Source organism: Toxorhynchites rutilus, chromosome 1 (genome assembly GCF_029784135.1).
Source record: "Toxorhynchites rutilus septentrionalis strain SRP chromosome 1, ASM2978413v1, whole genome shotgun sequence".
Taxonomy (NCBI): Eukaryota; Metazoa; Arthropoda; class Insecta; order Diptera; family Culicidae; genus Toxorhynchites; species Toxorhynchites rutilus.
This window is the reverse complement of record NC_073744.1, coordinates 132,421,063-132,439,398: the sequence shown is the minus strand read 5'-3', so window position 1 is coordinate 132,439,398 and position 18,336 is coordinate 132,421,063. Positions and strand designations below refer to the sequence as shown.

Genomic DNA, 18,336 nt, shown 5'->3' with positions numbered 1-18,336 from the left:
AGTCGCACATGGCATACTCGTCGTGAGATGAGCGAACGGGTGCAAGTCGGGAGAAAGCATTCCGACGGCATTCGAACGGTGTGAGAGAGGGAGCGAGAGATGATTTCACCACGGGAGCTTTTTTCCTATCGTTCGGTACGATCGAGGCAAGGAAGTAGATGTTACGGAGTATCGGAATAGCGTTCAAGGGAGTATCCCACGATTTTGGGTAGAAGATTTGGCTATTTTGTGGAAAATTCCGATACAGTATTTTGGAAAAGTTCAGAGTGAGCTCGTTCCGTGAGTTGTTCATACGTGGCATCAAGTATCGCGCGAGTGATAAATTAAACGTTGATTTCGGTCAGTGATATGCCGATAATTCGGGAGTTTTAAGTGATAAGAAGTCCCCAACGTTTCTGTGCTGGCTGGCTCGGGGAATAGATATTAAAAAGAATCCCCCCAGTAAAGGAGCAACATATCAAAAGTGAGAAGTGAGAAGAACCCATTAGATCGTGTGAGCGGCAGCGACGACGACGATAACGGCAGGTGAGTGCGAGAGCATAGAGAGAGTGATTGCGAGCGTGTGTTGAGAGCTTTCGTGTGTTGTTTTCTGCTCCGAAAGCTCAGGTCTAAGTTTTTCGTTGCACATGTTCTGCCAGTGTTGGCAGTTGTGGTGATCCGTTTTCCCTCTTGTGAAGGGAAATACAGAAAGACAGAACAAATTATAACATAAAAAAACACAATTGTTTCTCTTTGTTCAAAATAATAATTATATGAGCAGCGTTTCAATGATTTCTTATATTCATCTATTAGGAAACACTAAGTAATAAGACACTATCGTGACAGACATGTTTGGACTCTACAACGAATGTGATTCAAACGTAGATTTAGCTTATAGACAATTGTTGATTTTCGAACGATGTATGAAAGCTGTATGGAACTACGTCTGTTATGCGGGCAAACAGTAATTTTTCGGAAACGTTTTTTCAAAATTGCTCAAATGTTTTCGAACAAAAAATGTTTGTTTGCATGCTGGGCAAACGTATTACATTGTGTAGAATGCGAAACAGCGAAAAAATCGATTTTGTTCATTTTGTCGTTTACGTTTCCTATACAAACATGGGCAGTATGGAACTCGCTTTCGCGGATAATCGGGGTGCAACTGTGTTTACAAAATTTATGTTTAAAATAACAAACTATGAGACTATGGTCAGCTGAAAAGGTGATAATTAGTGAAGATTACCTGGTGTATCGGTTGACCTACCTATCGGTTGACAGCTACGGATGTGTAACTTTCATAAGCAGGAAGTGATTGTGGTTGAGATGTTTCCTGTCAAAGGTTGAAATTCCGCTTAGTCTTCGCGCCAGGAAGCAGTACAACTGAGGAAATATAGGGGACAGGATTGTATCACGAAGATGCATCAGCAGGGGACCGAGTTGCAGCTGCCGTACAAATTGGGATGGAAGTCTTCAATCGTGTTTGTTGTTCACGTGAAGAATTGCTCGGGCAGTACTGAAATATTTGACGGATGATGTACGTTGCACAGAAGAAGCACGATCGAGGAAAGGTGTTCTAGAACTGTTTGAGCTACATTAGGCGTGCAGTTTCACTGGCTTCGGCCAGACATATAACAGTCTTCTACCTTACAAAAGCTATTTTTTCGTTTGGTGTCGGAATGCTGCACCACAGACCGTTATATTTCCCGCGTATTGGCTGCGTCAGGATACTACATAACTGACTGTTGTTCACATGTTCACAAATTACTCGAACAGAACAGAAGCATTTCACAAGGAGCAAACGATATCGAACGCCTTAAAATATAACCATTAAAGTTAACAAGACCGGGAACGTCAAATATATCTCGTTTTTGTTTCAGCCTGGTACGAACGACGGCTTTGAAGTTTCTAATACGGCGAATGCTGTTTATCTATTCCGTAAGGTTGTTGAACAAATTGGTTCCCAAATAGGTAAACTTTTTCTTGCGTAGTTCCTTGGTTGATCTCATTACAACAAAATTTCCGGCTTGTCTGGTTACTCGTGTCAAATTACCCCTTCGTAAAACTGCATCATGAAATAATGAAGGATCTTGATTATTTTTTGCATTTGTTCCAAGATTTGCAAATCGTGAAGTAAAGCACTTGGAAGCAGTGAATCCTTTATTTTAATATTGAGTTATGTTTAATATTGAATAACGCTGTTTGACCGAAGCCAAATATTCCACACTTGTTGACAGAAGAAATTTGATCTACGTGCACATACATAACATATCTCGATATCATCGATGCTATTTTTCGTTTTTAAGCTATGATTTTTCAAAGTGATTCGATGGTTCGAAAAAACAATTTTCCCCATTTTGCCACTACAAAAAATCATAACTTTTGAATTACTGAACCGATTTAGATGAGAAAGTCGATAGCATCGACCGAGTGAATGCTCTCGGTACAACTGTCATAATTTTTCGAGCAGTTTCTTTTGGTTTGATTGTTATTTTTGTTGTATGTTTTGATTCGTTCGTTTGTTTTGATCAGTATTTGTTTTACGGTGCTGTCAGAATAGTCTTACAAAGTAAATGTTCAATTCAGAATCATCTATATTCATCATGTTAAAATTCACAATGCAGAACTTACTTCCAGCGCATATTTAACTGACTGAAAATGAGTGGACAGAAGAAGAAAACAAATCACTATCAGTTTTTGAAACGAAAGCGAATGTAGACGTTGCTCGAGGCTTTTGTGGAGGCAGTTCAAATAGAATCCCGGTTAAGAAAAAGTGGGAGGAATTCAGTGAGGAGCTTAATGCACTGAGACCACCAATGCGTCTTGGTTCAGAATGGCAGAAAATAAGTGTTTCTTCTACGATACATATAGCTTTCATGAGTAAATTTTATCATATTCTTTGAATTACTTTCAACCGAATTTCCTACCTAAAAAATGCTTATTCCTGCTAGCGTACATTAGTACGTGTTACTTTTTTATTGTTATACTATACCAAATTTTCTATACCATATCCTTAAGCTAAAATGTCCTGCAAAACAATAATGATTTTTTTTTAAATTACAGATTTGGATTGACATGAGGAGAAAGATAAAGAAAACACTAGCACACAACAAGCGAGAATTTAGGACCACAGGTGGTCCTAAAAGAAATCAACGCTAAAAGAGAATTACATGCAGAAAAAAAAATGTTTTGCTAAAAAAAAGATTGCAGATTGCAGTTGTGAAAATACATGAAAAAGTTAATTTCCTAATAATTATATTTTTTGTAAAGCAAATTGTTGCATGTTGTTGTTTTTATTACACATGCATGCATGCATGCCTTACGCCTATTAAGCTTCATTCGTTGAGGGAATATCAGTTTTCTCCAAAAAATATTAACACGTTTGGAAATATAGATATTTATAATTGTCATAGCAGATGTCTCAAAAAAAGATTTAGCATCCTTTCTATAGTGCTTTGTGAAACATTTCAAACTCGTTTCAAAATATTTCAGATATGTCAATCATCTAAATCGATCCAGTGGATCGAAACATATGAATTCTCAAAAAAAGGCATTTTTTGGAAAAAAGTGGAAAAAGTACCCTACAAAAAATACGGGTCTAAGAACAAAATTACCACTTTTGACGAAAATCTGAGAACCACTATATCGGTTTGGTATGGAATTGCTGTATCACAATGACGAATATTTTAGTGGAAAGCATTTGGCCTGATTCTGCGTGGCGTGTGAGGTGAGATGACAATTGTCACTTATGTCACGCGATTCCACCAGGCGTTTGCCGTGAGAAATCTCACTTGAATGAACTCTCACTTTATTCCCGCTCTCAAAATATACGTGACGATTGTCACATGAACTGCGATTTCTAGGTGACAATCGTCGACATGTCTTGAGGTGTCGACAGCACATAAAAACAAATGAATAATGGAAGAGGAATAATAAGTGTCTTTTTTGGTCGTATAGAATCGATAGTAATGGTGTTGTATGTGTCAATAAATTCAATTTATCTTCAATTTTCACAGTGCGGAAGACAATTTGCAAGTAGTTTTTTTTAAGAAAGCAGTAGTGACTCTGTTATTCCTCAATTGGACAAATAAGCACACCGGAATTACTTCCATTTCATGAAATCTATTTATTTTCTCTGAAATATATCTATCAGATGGACCGTGTGTTTCATCTATCTAGCCGCGAGTCATCGTCACCGAACTGCATATCCATTTCAGAAGCCGTGGTATATGCCCGAGCCGGAGCCAGAGCAACAACTGAACACTGAGAGCGCAGAGAGCAGCAGCAACTACGACCAAAACAAACAAAAATGCTAAACTTTACAGGATGCAATCAACCGTTTCACTAAATCTAAATCAAATACCTGCAAATTCGCCAGAATGTCCTGATACACAACGAAGTTTTTATGCTAACAACAGGCCAAGGCCAGATCTATAAATACGGTACTGACTGTAGCAAAACAAAAATCTGACCTCTCTGAGCGAAACAAATAAAATTCTGGGATGCCAGATGTTTTTTCTCGAATATATGCGATAAAAATCTGAAATATTTGTAAATATGTGCTAATGTCTGACATACAGGCCACCTTCATAAGGAATCAATAATGTTTTGTCACTATTTTAAATAGCCTGCAGCAGGAATAAAAGATTGTGACAAAAGTTAAATGTTTGCAAATTCGTGAACATATGTGCGAATGTGGCATCTCTCTTGTCACTTGCCGTTCATCCTCTCACATACATAAAATGAACCTCTCACGGCATCCGATACGACTGTAGGAATATAGTGAAGAGAGTTGCGTGATGGTGATGTGACAATTGTCATCTCACCTCACACGCCGCGTAGAATCAGGCCGATTATTGTTGTACTTTTCAAAAACTCAACAATTGGATAAGCGTGTACAAGTTCTTACAAGATGAAAAAATTATAGAATGTTGTGTTCAAGACACGACCGCATTGTTGACGTAGAACTACGCTGTGGTTTAATTCATGTAGCTTGTTTATAACTGCGGATATTATTTTATAATGCAATGAAAATTTTGAAATAACCATTCTACCAGTTTGGTCGCTCTGAATTTTTTTTATTGTAGAATCATTTTTGGTGCACAACCTTAACACATGCTTCACCATAGCGTCAGTTCAATGCATTGATGACAGATAATAAACAATATTGGCATATAATAAACAATGTTGTTGCTTGGAAAAAGGCGGAATATTTGCCCAGCATAGATTCATTATTAATACCCTAGCGTAAATATTTCCCACCCGCTATCTTCCCTTCTTGTTTATATTTATCATTACGACTGCATAATTTGCAACACAAAACAATCGGCAATCATAGAATAAAAAATAGGCGATTGTTGCATCGTTACAGAGCCAATGCACACGGGAACAGATACACAAGGGGTTTCAGCGTAACGAAGATGCGCTATTTTTGCGTGCGGGTTATGAAGCACACACGTACGCACACAAATATCTATAGATCGATGGGTTGAAGCAACTAAATATACACACAATTATCTCCATTCTGCGCTCTGCTCAACAGAAGCCCTTTCTGTTAATATTGTCAGTCTACATTAGCTTAGCTATCATCTTTGTGAAGAGAGTTTTCCTTCCGTCATGCGAAACCAAATCACTGACAAAATTCCAGAACATTTATTTTCTTGGTGAGCTGACGATAGCCTAGTTTGATAATTCTCCACACAATTGTGTAGCTCAGAACCTTAATGTAATGTGGTCAGTTTGATGCAATGATTGCAATGTTAGAGACATCAGCGAGTGAGTAATTTTGTCGCGTACACAGCTCAATCCGAAACGAAGACATGTGATGACGCAAAACAAGTAAGAACAAGCGATTGTCGTTGCTTTGAATACAGAACGATACTGAAAGTTTGCCTTCCTTCCTTGCTTGAGACTATAAACTTCTTCAGTTCATTCGTCTCTAAGCTTCAAAAAGATTACTTGGTTGGTTGGAAAACTTTGCTTTATCCATCATATTATTCATCCACCCCTATTGCCTTGAGAAAAGCATTCTATCACTCGCCGTTCAGCTCGCCCAGCAACGATGTTGTTCAGTCGATTTCCTCACGAAGAATGAAAGGTTGTCTCAGCGAGATCCACCGCTTATACTCTAGGCAAATATTCCCCTTCGTTCTTCTTCTTTTCTTTTGTTCACTTTACATCTTACGATTTCCCCTTCGTTGCTGGTCGATAAGTTGCTCGTTATTGACAGCTCCGTTCGGGAAAGCACACAAATTGACAGAACAAATGTATGAGGAAATGGGAATGCTTCCAATTTTCATCAATTCAAATCATATACAGACTATGGGATTGTAATGTATAGCATATCAAATAAATCTTAGGGAATTCCGATTCGTTTGGTATATAAATCGCCAATATCCGTTCGCGGCAAAAATAGTTATTAACGTTAACTTTATTCCATAAAAACGTGACCTGTTTTCTGATATGGCACCCTTAATGAAAGACGTAGTTCTACGTCAAAAAATGACAAGTAAAAAAGCGTGAGCAAGTCCGTGCAAGATAATCGGCCTGATTCTACACGGCGTGTGAGGTGAGATGACAATTGTCATGCACATCACGCGATTCCACCAGGCGTGTGCCGTGAGAATTCTCACTTGAATGAACTCTCACCGTATTCCCGCTCTCAAATCTACGTGACGATCGTCACATGAACTGCGATTTCTAGGTGACAATCGTCGATATGTCTTGAGGTTCGACGGCGCATAAAAACAAATGAAAAATGGAAGAGAAATACTAAGCGTTGTTTTTGGTCTTAAATAAACGATATTAATGGTATTGTATGTATCAATAATATGTCCTAATGTCTACAAAATCAGCCAGCTCCGTTGACCATTTGGAACCAATAATGTTTTGTCATTATTTTAAAGTCTTCAGCAGGAATAAAAGGTTGTGACAAAAATAAAATGTCTGCAAATTCGTGAACATATGTGCGACTGTGGCATCTCTTATCTGATTTACCAACCAGCAGAATGAACACTTTGTCACTTGCAATTCATTCTCTCACATACATAAAATGAACCTCTCACGGCATCCGATACGACTGTAGGAATAGAGTGAGGAGAACTGCGTGATGGTGATGTGACAATTGTTATCTCACCTCACACGTCGCGTAGAATCAGGCCGAATGTGTTTGAGCGTACAAGTCCTTCAGGCATATGTATTTTGTATATTTCAAATCCATTGCAGCAATAAGAGAAAAATTTTCGAGCATACAAGAGTCAACGTACCGAACGGTGCATTAAGTGCGATTCACATACAACATACACGTCACGTTCACGTCCCGTCATGTCACGATACGTCAATGATTCTACCATGAAATTCTCATGAAAACATTCACATACACCAGCAACGTAACGACCCGTCAGCATACGTTCAACGAAAACGACCGGCAGGGTTTGTAGAAAAGAATAATTGACGGAGACGGACGGCTCGTTTGGTTTTTGTCTGGGCTTTGTGTCTCGGCTTTTGTTTTGATTTGGTTACCCAGCAAACATTAAATCGTATAACTTTGCACATGATAAGTCACATATAATTTCGTATCAAATCACAATCGCATAAAATATCAATCAAAATATCGATCATATATATCTAAAATCGCATAAAATGCAAAAAACACGATTTTCCATGTCATCGATGGATTGAGTGGTAACGTTGTCGTATCAAATCGCATATCAGTCCAAAAAGGATCGCATATCGTTATATACGGCTTTATATGCGTACAAAATATGGCATATACGTATATCGCCTCCACTTTTGTGTGTATATGCTAGTTATCTGCATCATATATCATACAAATGTGTCTTGGTTGTATGTATATCGCCTCCAATTATAGCTATTCATACGACTTAATGTTTGCTGGGTATACAGTAATTTACATCTACATCGACACTAAGCTAATTGAACAGATCTGTGATGCAACACGTTTAATTAGACATTTTTACCTCTAGTTGGACATTTTTGTAAACATTGAGTTCGGGGCCCAAATTATGGCCCCACATTGAAAGTCTCCCCCAGTCGCAAATGTCCAATTACTGGTCAAAACCGACTCCAATGCGACACTGAGTGGTGCCTCAGCATATCGCTTTATAAGTAACTTACTGTATTTTTTATGCTAACATATCTCTTAGCTCCAAATTTCTGAGTGAAAATCAATCGCGACTAGTTGAAAGAATTATTCTATTTATTATTATTATTGCATAAGGGTCGGACTACGGGGTTTAAGCATTTAAATAATTGAATTCAATGATTCTCATTGAATTTTTCAAAATTTAGAACTGATTCTAGGCATGCTGATTTGAAAGAGGGCATTGCAATTTAAAATTGTTGTAGGTGGCGACACCATGAATAAAATTAAATAAATCATTCGTTTGGAATTTGACGTGACGGTGCTGGTGGAAGCATTGACTGCATGTGTGAATTGGTGGAGACGTTGACGGAGCGTAGACGTTCTTCTCCGTAACGTGCTATGTGAATCGCACATTATCAGGACAATCGGTGAATAAAAGCAACTCGAGGTGGGGTTAAATTTTTCATAATTGTTTTATTTTTGTATATATAATATATTTTTAAATTTTTCATATAATTAAAGACATACTTTTTGTTCTCCACTTTGTTTCCTTATTTCAGAAATACAATTTCATTCATCATATCAATAAAATACACGAATTAACCTTCTTTTGTTTACTCAATTTCGTTAGATTTCCTCGTTTTTTGATTCTCTCAATGGCTTTTTTCGCTGCATTCATTGTTTGCTTTTATTTTTCTTTTCATTGTTTGCTGTGTTCAAAACTAAAATAATTACTCCGTGGGAATCCGTTTTGTTTCCTTATTTTTGGCACAAATTGCACACAATTCTTCTTTGGAGGAATAAAATAATAAAACTCTTCATAAAGTTAATACAATCGTTAACGGGTTTGAATAGCAACTAAAAAGTATAGGCTTACTGGCTAGATTAATCTTAACAAAACTAACCTAGGAGCGTTGTGAAACTATGTTCTTTTCCTCTTATTTATTTTTTGGCTTTGGTTCTACCTTTCGTCACAGGCTCTTCCGTTTCGTTTCAACGTTTTGTTTTCTGTACAGCGTTAATTTTGAAACTAACCTTCGTCAAAATCATATCGTAAGAGCGCGAATATCTTTGGATTGCTAGCTTTGGGGGGGTCCGAAAATTGTGCGAAACTAATTTTCTTTTTATCATACAAGGAAAAAAATAAACAAAAATAGGAGAGCGGACCTTGGTACCTTGGTCCGCAATTGACTGTACAGAACATCTTATCCGCTAAGTGAGAGCAAAACAAAAAAAAAACCCAAAAAAAAAAGAAGTGAGCTGAGAGGTTCGGGAGAAAATCGATGTTTCCGAATTTTTCGTCGTTGTCGAATGCGTGTGTGATTCGCAAAGAATTGGTTGTGGGTTTTTTGAGCAAAACGTGTGTGTGTGTTTAAACATAAGGCAAAGCTTTGTGCGCGCACGCGGATGACACGGTGCTGCCCCCGAACGGCGAGCACATCTTCACACGGTTTGCGTCTCGACTGTTGGCGCTACAACAGCGCCAGCGGCGCTAAATTTCGTGTTGTTTGTTTCATGATTTTTCTTCGCAATTTTATGCTTTCAATTATTGTCTGGTAACAAGATTTGGCGTACTTTTTTGTTTAGTATGTTTCTTTGTATGTATGCAGAGTTTTAGTATTGTGTAATTTGCCTAATGTCGATAGATTTCAGTTTCATGCTTCCGAAAGAGAATGTTTAATGCTATCATCGAGAATCTTCCCGTCGTCAATCAGTTTCTTTGCTAACCTTCTTTTCTTTAGTTTTTTTTTTACTGGAATGGTTATCTGTTAAGTTTTTGTTGGTGACAATCTTTTAATGTTAAATTTTCAAAGTTATGGTTATTCGTAGAAATATTTAACAGTACATTATTATTAAATATACTTTCTTACATTTTTCTCATTAGAGTTTTTGTTTTCTTAAGTAATAATTCAATAACTAAATAAGGCTAAATAATGTGTAGTAGTAATAATAAAAATAGCAATTCAAGTTAATATTAATTCAAAAGACACTTGTTCACGCCGCGTACGACGGCAATACGTTTACTAAATCAACAGTTTCGTTGTTCGTTCGTTCTGCTGTTTCCTTGTAGTCACATTTGTTTCCTTTCTTTTTACTGCTGTGTAATTTATATATGTTTTATTGTAAAAAAAGATTACAATACAACTCGATGTTTCACGTTTTCATGTTTAACGGGCATCGTACGACAAATACGTCTTACAGATTTGTTTTCTATGATACATCCTTAAGATTATATTTTACAGATATAGGATAAGTCAATTATACTACACCGTGTTTCCACCACACACTTTACTATTCGGCCATGTTCAAATATTTACAAACATACTTTTTTTTGTCTTGCCCATTCTGAGGGATATATAACTAACCATATTCTGTACATACGCCACACGCAGGAAAATTATTAGGAGCCTTCGATCCCTCCCACGGTCGAAGCTCACTTCGCGACCGTTGTTGCGAGTTTTTTTTCTTCATTGATTGAAACCATGAGAGAGGGAGTGTATGTATGAGTGCTGTTCGAAGTAGGCTTTGGTGGCAGGGTTCGACTCCGAAACGTATTTCCCACGCACGTGACGTTTTCCGCGTGGTTTGTTCAGTTTTTTTTCTTATGCTTATATTTATATGTATATAGTGAGAAAAATAGAACAAGCCTGCTTTGTTCGATGTAACCGGCTGCTGAGGAGTTTATGCCTTTGTTTTTGTTTGTTTGGAGAAAACAGTGAGGGGAAAAATTGGTGAAAGCGTTTTTTTAAAGAGAAAACTTGAAACGTTAGTTATTAATACATTTACAGGTTAAAGTTACTTTTTTTTTATTGTATTGTCTTGTTAACACCGTGTGGTCCAAAATGCGTATATTTTTCCTCTTCTTCCGGGTACTTTTCCCATCTTCGTTTCACTTTAAGGTAGTTCGATAGATTGCGGAAGCGAAATGATAATAATAATTTAAAAAACAGAAATTGCTAGACCCAGCCTTTAATGTAAAATGGTGTGTGTGCGTTTAGAGTAAGTTTTACACAAATTCAATACGATTTCCCGTATATAATGGCAACTGAATTCACAAGAGTATTTTACAGGTCATGTGGACGAATTACCCACATTGCTTAAACGCTAAATCACTTAAAAGTTAGGTAAAATAAGTAATCCAGAAAATGTTCAACAGATTAAGTTTTAGACTCTACACAAATAAACCTTAGGGAATGAGATTCAAGTTGCTTTCTTAAGAAGTTCTCCTCTTGTGAGAAGTGACCGCCTATCGTTGCTGGGATCGCTCTCATGATGAAAGGGTTTCGTTTTTTTGCTGTTGCTTAAATGCATGGCTTCTCCTACAAATGCGCCGCGCACGGCGCCAGAGTCCAGCTGTTATCCACTGGGATTTGTTTTTTTCACGTTGCGCACGTATTGACTTCAATTTTAAGTACGACTTTTTCGTTGTTCACTTATACCTGTGTGTGTATGCTTGCGTTCCAAAAAGACCACGAACTCAATGAACTAACCAATAATCAACATTAACTAGTGAGAGGGCCCTGAAACCTTCCGGAAACCTCCGCGCGGAACAGCAATTCATTGCATATGTACAACTTCCGGCAGATCGATCTCCTCTCAGTGCACTCCGCCAATGCCACCGCCGTAGGTTAGGAAGCTCGTGTTGAGATAGCTGTCCATCAGCAGTCGCCGATCGAAGTACGAAACCGGCAGTGGTGATGATTGGAACTGTCCCGTGGGTGGTGGTGCGATACCTAGAGCGGAAGGAGGCGGAGGCGGTGGCGGCGGATGAGGTTGAGAGTGTGGATGACCGGAGAATGCCAACGAGCCGGCTCCGGCTCCCACCCGCCGACCACGCCGCCCTGGTCGGTGCTGCGGATGATGATGCGACAGGGAGGAGGAAGAGGAGGCGTTTGCTGGCGGATATCCGATGGTCGGGGACGGAACTTCCCGTCCCTGGTCCTCATTTTATTTATCCTCCCTGTAGGGCTTGCAGTACGAGTAGCGGTGGTTCATGTGCTGGCTGTACGAGCCCGAGTGGGAGAACCGCTTGAGACACTTGCCACACTGGAATGGTTTCTCGCCGCTGTGGAGCCGCTTGTGCTCGGTCAGATGATGCTTGTGTTTGAATGCCTTTGGACACTCGACGCATTTGTAGGGCCTCTGACCTGGGGATGGAGAAAAACGGAAGATGATAAAATTTGATCTTTTTGTGTGAAATTGAGGAAAATTGAATCTGATAAACCGGATCAGCAAATGTTTTTCGGAATCATCAGAAGCCGCACGACTTGGATCGGCATTACTTCAAGCCTTCACCAAATAATTCCTAAAAGTGTCATATGCTTTACTTCACCCAACTTTCCTAGCATGTATCTCCAAATGCCCTTCTGAACAAATAGTTGAGGGGCTTAGAATGCAAGGGGTGTAAGTGACTTGATCGATTTCTCTTCATCAACTTTTTCTTCAGTTAATAACTCAACTGCAAAAACGTTCCAATTTGAGTTTGCTATAGAATCCGATAGAAGAGGCTTGACCTGTCTTCCGCATTGTCAAATACAGCTGGGAATGTATTTGCAGCTAAGTTATGACCAAAAAGAGAGAGTCGATGTAGAGAAATCGATTAAATCACTTACACCCCTTTCATTCTAAGCCCCTCAGTTATTGACATTGATTTTACTTTAGTAAGCAACTTTTCCACCGCAAAAAAGTATTGCGAGCAGCGTGCGTCTTCAGCCGTAACCGATGTTTGGTGAGAATGTTTTTGCGAGACAATACGTGAATTTTCAGTTTTTTTAAAAGTTACGTCCACGGGTTGTCAAAACGATCATCAACAGCTGTCTTGAACCAGCGTGTTTGGCCGGAGACAACACATGAACCATTAAATTATATAACTTTTGCATAATCACAATCGTATATAATATCGATCATCAATGGCACCAATTTACAGCAAGGCACTACGGACTGTCTCCGGTATGCTGCCTTGCCTGCCAGCAGTCTTTGTATGCGCTAGAGTGCGGAAACCTTATCGATTCGGAAATGGTATTAAGGACAGTAAACTTTCATGCAAAAACCAGCGGTAAGGATGAAACACACCTGGCAATGCTTACTAACACCATCTTGCAGCGGGTGTCACTCACCAACCGCCCCTCGTTGGTAAAACAAATCAGATTTGGGGCGAATTGTTGGTCACTGAATGGTCACCAAGAGCTAGATGCGTTGCTGCGCATTTTTTGTTGGGTGTGCAACTTAACTCGTTCCGCTTAAGGTAAGATGGCTTGAGGTGCTCTAAATTGTCGACGGCGACAGCCCTTTTTTTTATTGCTCAATCGTAAAGTGTCGATAGCTGTCAATCAAATATTGTTTACATGGCTTTGAGTTTTGCACAACGAGTTCAATTTTTACTGCGTTGAAAATGTTGAGTTCCTTAAAGTACAGTTGGAACGTTGCCTAAATAATTAGGCAAGTCGCAGTTAGCAGTTATCACACCCCTTACTTTATTAATCTAGGACATTGATGAAACGAAAATATCATCCACAGTTAACGATTCCATAATATGTCCCACGATTTCATGTTAATCTCATCAATACCTTAGATTAATAAAGTAAGTAATATTAATAAAGTAATAAAGTAATAAAATAACTGCGACTTGCTTGATTATTTTCTAGCTTTTAGTACATTGTTATGTTTAATCTCAATGAAACCGTTTAACTTAGAAAGTTTTTTTACTTCTTTTATTTATTTTGAACTCGCATGAATTGGCCTTGTTTTTACATAAATAATAATAAAATTAACAACAATTAAACGTGTTTCGATTTTATGGTCGGTTTTTCGGAAGAAATTTCATTTTTCACTGGGGGTGGCTAACCTTATATTGCATACTGTATTTCCTTTTCTTTAGCACTAGATTGCCCAAGCAAGACATTTTGACAGCATCTCAATTTCAACTAGAAAAATTATGATGACACATTATGACATAATTTCTAAAAAAGTTGTCACTTTCTGTACAACTTATTAATAAACGTATCAATGAGTTTTTTTTGTACAACTTATTTATTAACGTCGCAACTTTTTAAGAGATTGTGTCATAATTATTTTTTAACACGTTGGGCCCCGGTTTTTTCTTGCTCCCCTATCCATTCAGCGCGCATCAAGAGCGTATGCACAATATCAGTGTCGGTCCCAGCTCCCGAATATACTTATTGTATCAATAGAAAACAGAGATTCGACTAGAAAGTAGTCACATTTTGTAAAACATCCGAAAACAAACTGTACCCTAGGGACCGACGCTGGGCTCAACGTGTTAATTGAAATTAAAAAGCAGTCAAAATGACTTGTTTGGGCAATCTAGTGTTAAATAAAAACTATGGATGGGTTATACCTATGATATAACCGCAAGGTTGGCGTAGGACTAGTATTGGCTTAGTAATTATTTGTGTTTTTTCAATTAGCAATAATCGCCTCTCGGATGTTCTGCATTGGGTACGATATCGCTGCTGTGCAGAGCTATCTTTTGTATGTATTGATTAAATTATTGATTAAACTAGTGAACGATTGACACAACTTACGAATTCAACTGCAAACAAATCCCAATTTAGGTCAATTCATGCATTATGGTAGTGGTTATCACAGCAAATACTTATCAACATTTTGCCTAATCATCAAACGGTATGCATAGAAGTTGTACCCGCTTTTGTAGAACGTGTTAGCAAAACGAATCCCGGAGTGTAAAAATGCATGGGAGTATAAAAATACTGCCAAGATCTGCAATGCCGATTTTCCCAACGTATTGGTTTCGGAATCTGTGTTGGGAAAACACATTCCGGTTTGCAAAAATGCAAGCGAGTACAAAAGTACTCCCAGCTTGCATCTCATTTGCAATGCCAATTTCCCACGTTCCATGGTTTTGAAATCCGTGTTAGGGATATATTTCGATTTGCAGAAACGCAAACGAGTAAAATATACTTACAACTAACATTTATTTTGCAATTCCAGTTTCCCCAGGCTCCATGGTTTTGAAATCTGTGTTAGGGAAACATTCCAATTTGCAAAAACGCAAACGAGTACAAAAGTACCCGCTGCTTGTACCTATTTTGCCATGCCGATTTTCCCAGGTTCCATGGTTCTGAAATCTGTGTTAGGAAACATTCCGATTTGCAAAAGCACAAACGAGTACAAAAGTACCCACTGATTGCATCTTATTTGCAATACCAATTTCGCCAGGCTCCATGATTTTGAAGTCTGTGTAAGGGTAACACCCATTTATTCCAGCGATGGCACCTTCATCGTTGCACAATCACAACTGAGCGGATTTCCGAGCGGCACTCGCTTATATACCGATTGGAGTGATTTCAATAGTCTGTTTTGAAAGCAATTTTAAGGCTATTGAAACAAGTTTCTGGATTAAAAAGTAACAAGCATTGAACGCGTAGACATTTTACCTTTCGAATGAAGTGTATATCATACCATTTCGTTCAGTTGTTTTGGAGCTATTACTGCTTAAAATCTCGTTCTCCGGCGTAACGCTTTCGTTTTCGAAACTTTCAACATACACCCCAGTATAGAAATGAAAGACGTAGTCCTACGTCAATACAGTAAACATTCGCTAACTGAGCGAAAAGGGAAGACCAGTTATCGACATTCGCGTTTTAACTGGTCCAGCAAGTAAAACGTCAAATAAATTCGAGGGGAACTTCAATGAATTGTTTGATTTGCGTTGATTAAGAAATTGGATAAACAGAAGGATTCCAATGAAAGTTTCGCATTGAGTGCGACAACAGGTATGAAGGGCCTGATCACGAACATCACTTCACGGTGAAAACTAAGGGCCTGATTCTCGAATACACTACGAATACACTTCACGGTGGAAACGGAATGAAACGTATTCGCGATGACAACGGTACGGTGTCGACATCTGGATACGAGATTAGTTTCCCACTAAACTTATCATTATAATATCAAATTATCTTCAGATGAAATTTTTGTATGAGATTATTATACCACATGAAGAAAACAAAGTCTTCCATTCACCTTGAATACCAGTTTGATACGAAGAAGTTAATTTTCATTAGTGATTTTTTATTTGAAAAGTGCTCATTCTGCCTGAAAACTCATCATTATCTTCGACACTTCACTAACTCGTAAAACGTAGTTCAATGGCGTGCCGTTTATTTCGTTTCCACCGTGCAGTGTATTCGAGAATCAGGGCCTAAATGAAGTGCATATAAGCTTGTATACAAATCATTTCGTTTTCACCGTGAAGTGATGCTCGTGATCAGGCCCGAAATAAAATTTGAGGAAATTATGTTTTTGTAATTTAATTAATGTTTTTGTAATGCGACAATAATGTCAATTTACATAACATTTCAAATTACATTCGAATGCCTCTCATAGCAAATTTTAACCAGGACCAGTTAGCGAACGATTACATAACGCCTGAAGAGTACTCAATAGCCATATTACAGAGACACGAACGGTCTACGACACCATGCGCGATTATACGAGTTATGATTCTGCGCGCGAGTACAGGTTGATTAATTTGTAAACCATGTAAAAGCGAAATCGCGTAAAACAGGTACCGTGTGAATAGGGGGATAAGTGTGTACATTCGTAGGTATTATGACTATTGTACGACCATTGTTTCAGTCTCCCATTTTACCATAGACCATTGCTCAAACTTTTCTTCATACACGGTCCATCATTTTGGCACTTGAGTTGCTGTCAAATTCTATTCCCGCTTGAAATTGAACTGAACAATCGCAGTTCCACCCTACAATTCCACAATTGCAGTTCTTCGATATGTGCTTCACACTTGGCTAATATTCCTCAATTGGCTTTTGTTCCGGAGTATTCATATATTTGGGAGCCACTATAACACAATTTTTGCTGTTTCGCATCCACCAAACAGTGAGAATTTGAGTAGGTGCAGCTTGTCAAGTGCGTCGAAATATGCGATCCACCTGATGTTGCTCCAGGAAAGACAGTAAGGTAAATGATTTTGGTTTGTCCAGTCGAAAATGTGATCATGGTTTGTCCACTTTTTTGAATGCTCCAATTCAACACATCTTTGTCAAAAAGGTATTCGAATGTTTCAAAACATATAAATAAATTTGTTCTTTTTCATGATTTACAGCAGTTTTATAGTATATTTTTACGGAATCACATGTTCTAAAGGATTATAAAATACACCATTTATTGGTGTCAATGCGCCCCTCATTCGAACTAACTTTTAATCGATCACCAGATGATTATTTCGCACGTATTCAGACATTTTCTGGATTATAACACTTACAAATATTGTAAACATCATTCTTGCACACCATTTGTATCAGATTTACATAGCTAAACCATTAAATTAACGCAACTTGATGAACTCAATTCTGATCATGAGTTGTCCAATTCAATAATGTTTTGTCCACATGGTTTCTATGGCAACCGCTTGGCGCGCTGAAGTTTGTTTATTGTGTCCTTCGCGCATAGCAGAAATAAAGTTTCTCTATGTTGAGTGTATTGAGGTGAACACTTTTAAAATGCCCATGAAAATGGAATATTCTGAAGAAAGCCAAAATTTTGAATGGATCAATATGATGACAGTAAACTCAAGCAATGATAAACGCAACACCTACTTGAGAATTCGGATGATTTAATTCAAAAATGGTGATTTCTAAAACCGGACAAACCATGATCATTTTTTGGACAAACCATGATCATTGATTGTTCGTTTATTATTCTCCGTGTCCAGAAAAGTCTTCAGACTCAAACTCAAAGTGCTTGTCTTCCAGTTCCACGACGAAGTCGGCGAATGGCAAATCACAGTGAGTTGTCAGAAATCGAGACATTCATGAGATTCACCCCAAATCTAATCCGTTTAATTGCTGATGTGAATCGGTGTAGAACTTTAGATCAGCCATGAAATCCACTACTGGGATCGATTACCCTGACCGTAACATAACGTAAAAAACCAACAAAACATATCAAAGATTATCCAAATTTTTTTTTACCAAATTCGATTGATATTTGAACATCTCCAAGATAACTATAAAAAATGTTCTACCGAGTCTTGATTAGAAAAACATTTCAAAAAGAGTGTCGAAAAAAAGCTCCGCGCGACGGTAATTCCTGTCCATTATTTTTCCAACCCCTATCAATAAAAATGAATGACGCAAACAAAAGAAATGACAACAGGTGAGATCAGCCTCGCGGAGCTGATAGCAGCAATTGTATGTGTGTGTGAATGCGAATTGCGAGAAATCGTCGAAAACAAAAACGATGCTTGAAAT

The 18,336-nt window shown here is 38.2% G+C and overlaps 1 protein-coding gene across 1 annotated transcript in view; it reads right to left on the bottom strand.

Annotated features, from left to right (window-relative positions):
* The window catches only part of LOC129761451 (uncharacterized), a 114,427-nt gene that overhangs the window by 45,432 nt on the left and 50,659 nt on the right, over positions 1-18,336 (bottom strand). The window contains exons 5-6 of the mRNA XM_055759173.1: positions 12,031-12,228; positions 11,701-11,976 (exon numbers count right to left, since the gene is read on the bottom strand). Of these exons, the coding sequence (XP_055615148.1) occupies positions 11,701-11,976; positions 12,031-12,228 (474 nt within the window). The remainder of the gene's footprint in view (positions 1-11,700; positions 11,977-12,030; positions 12,229-18,336) is intronic.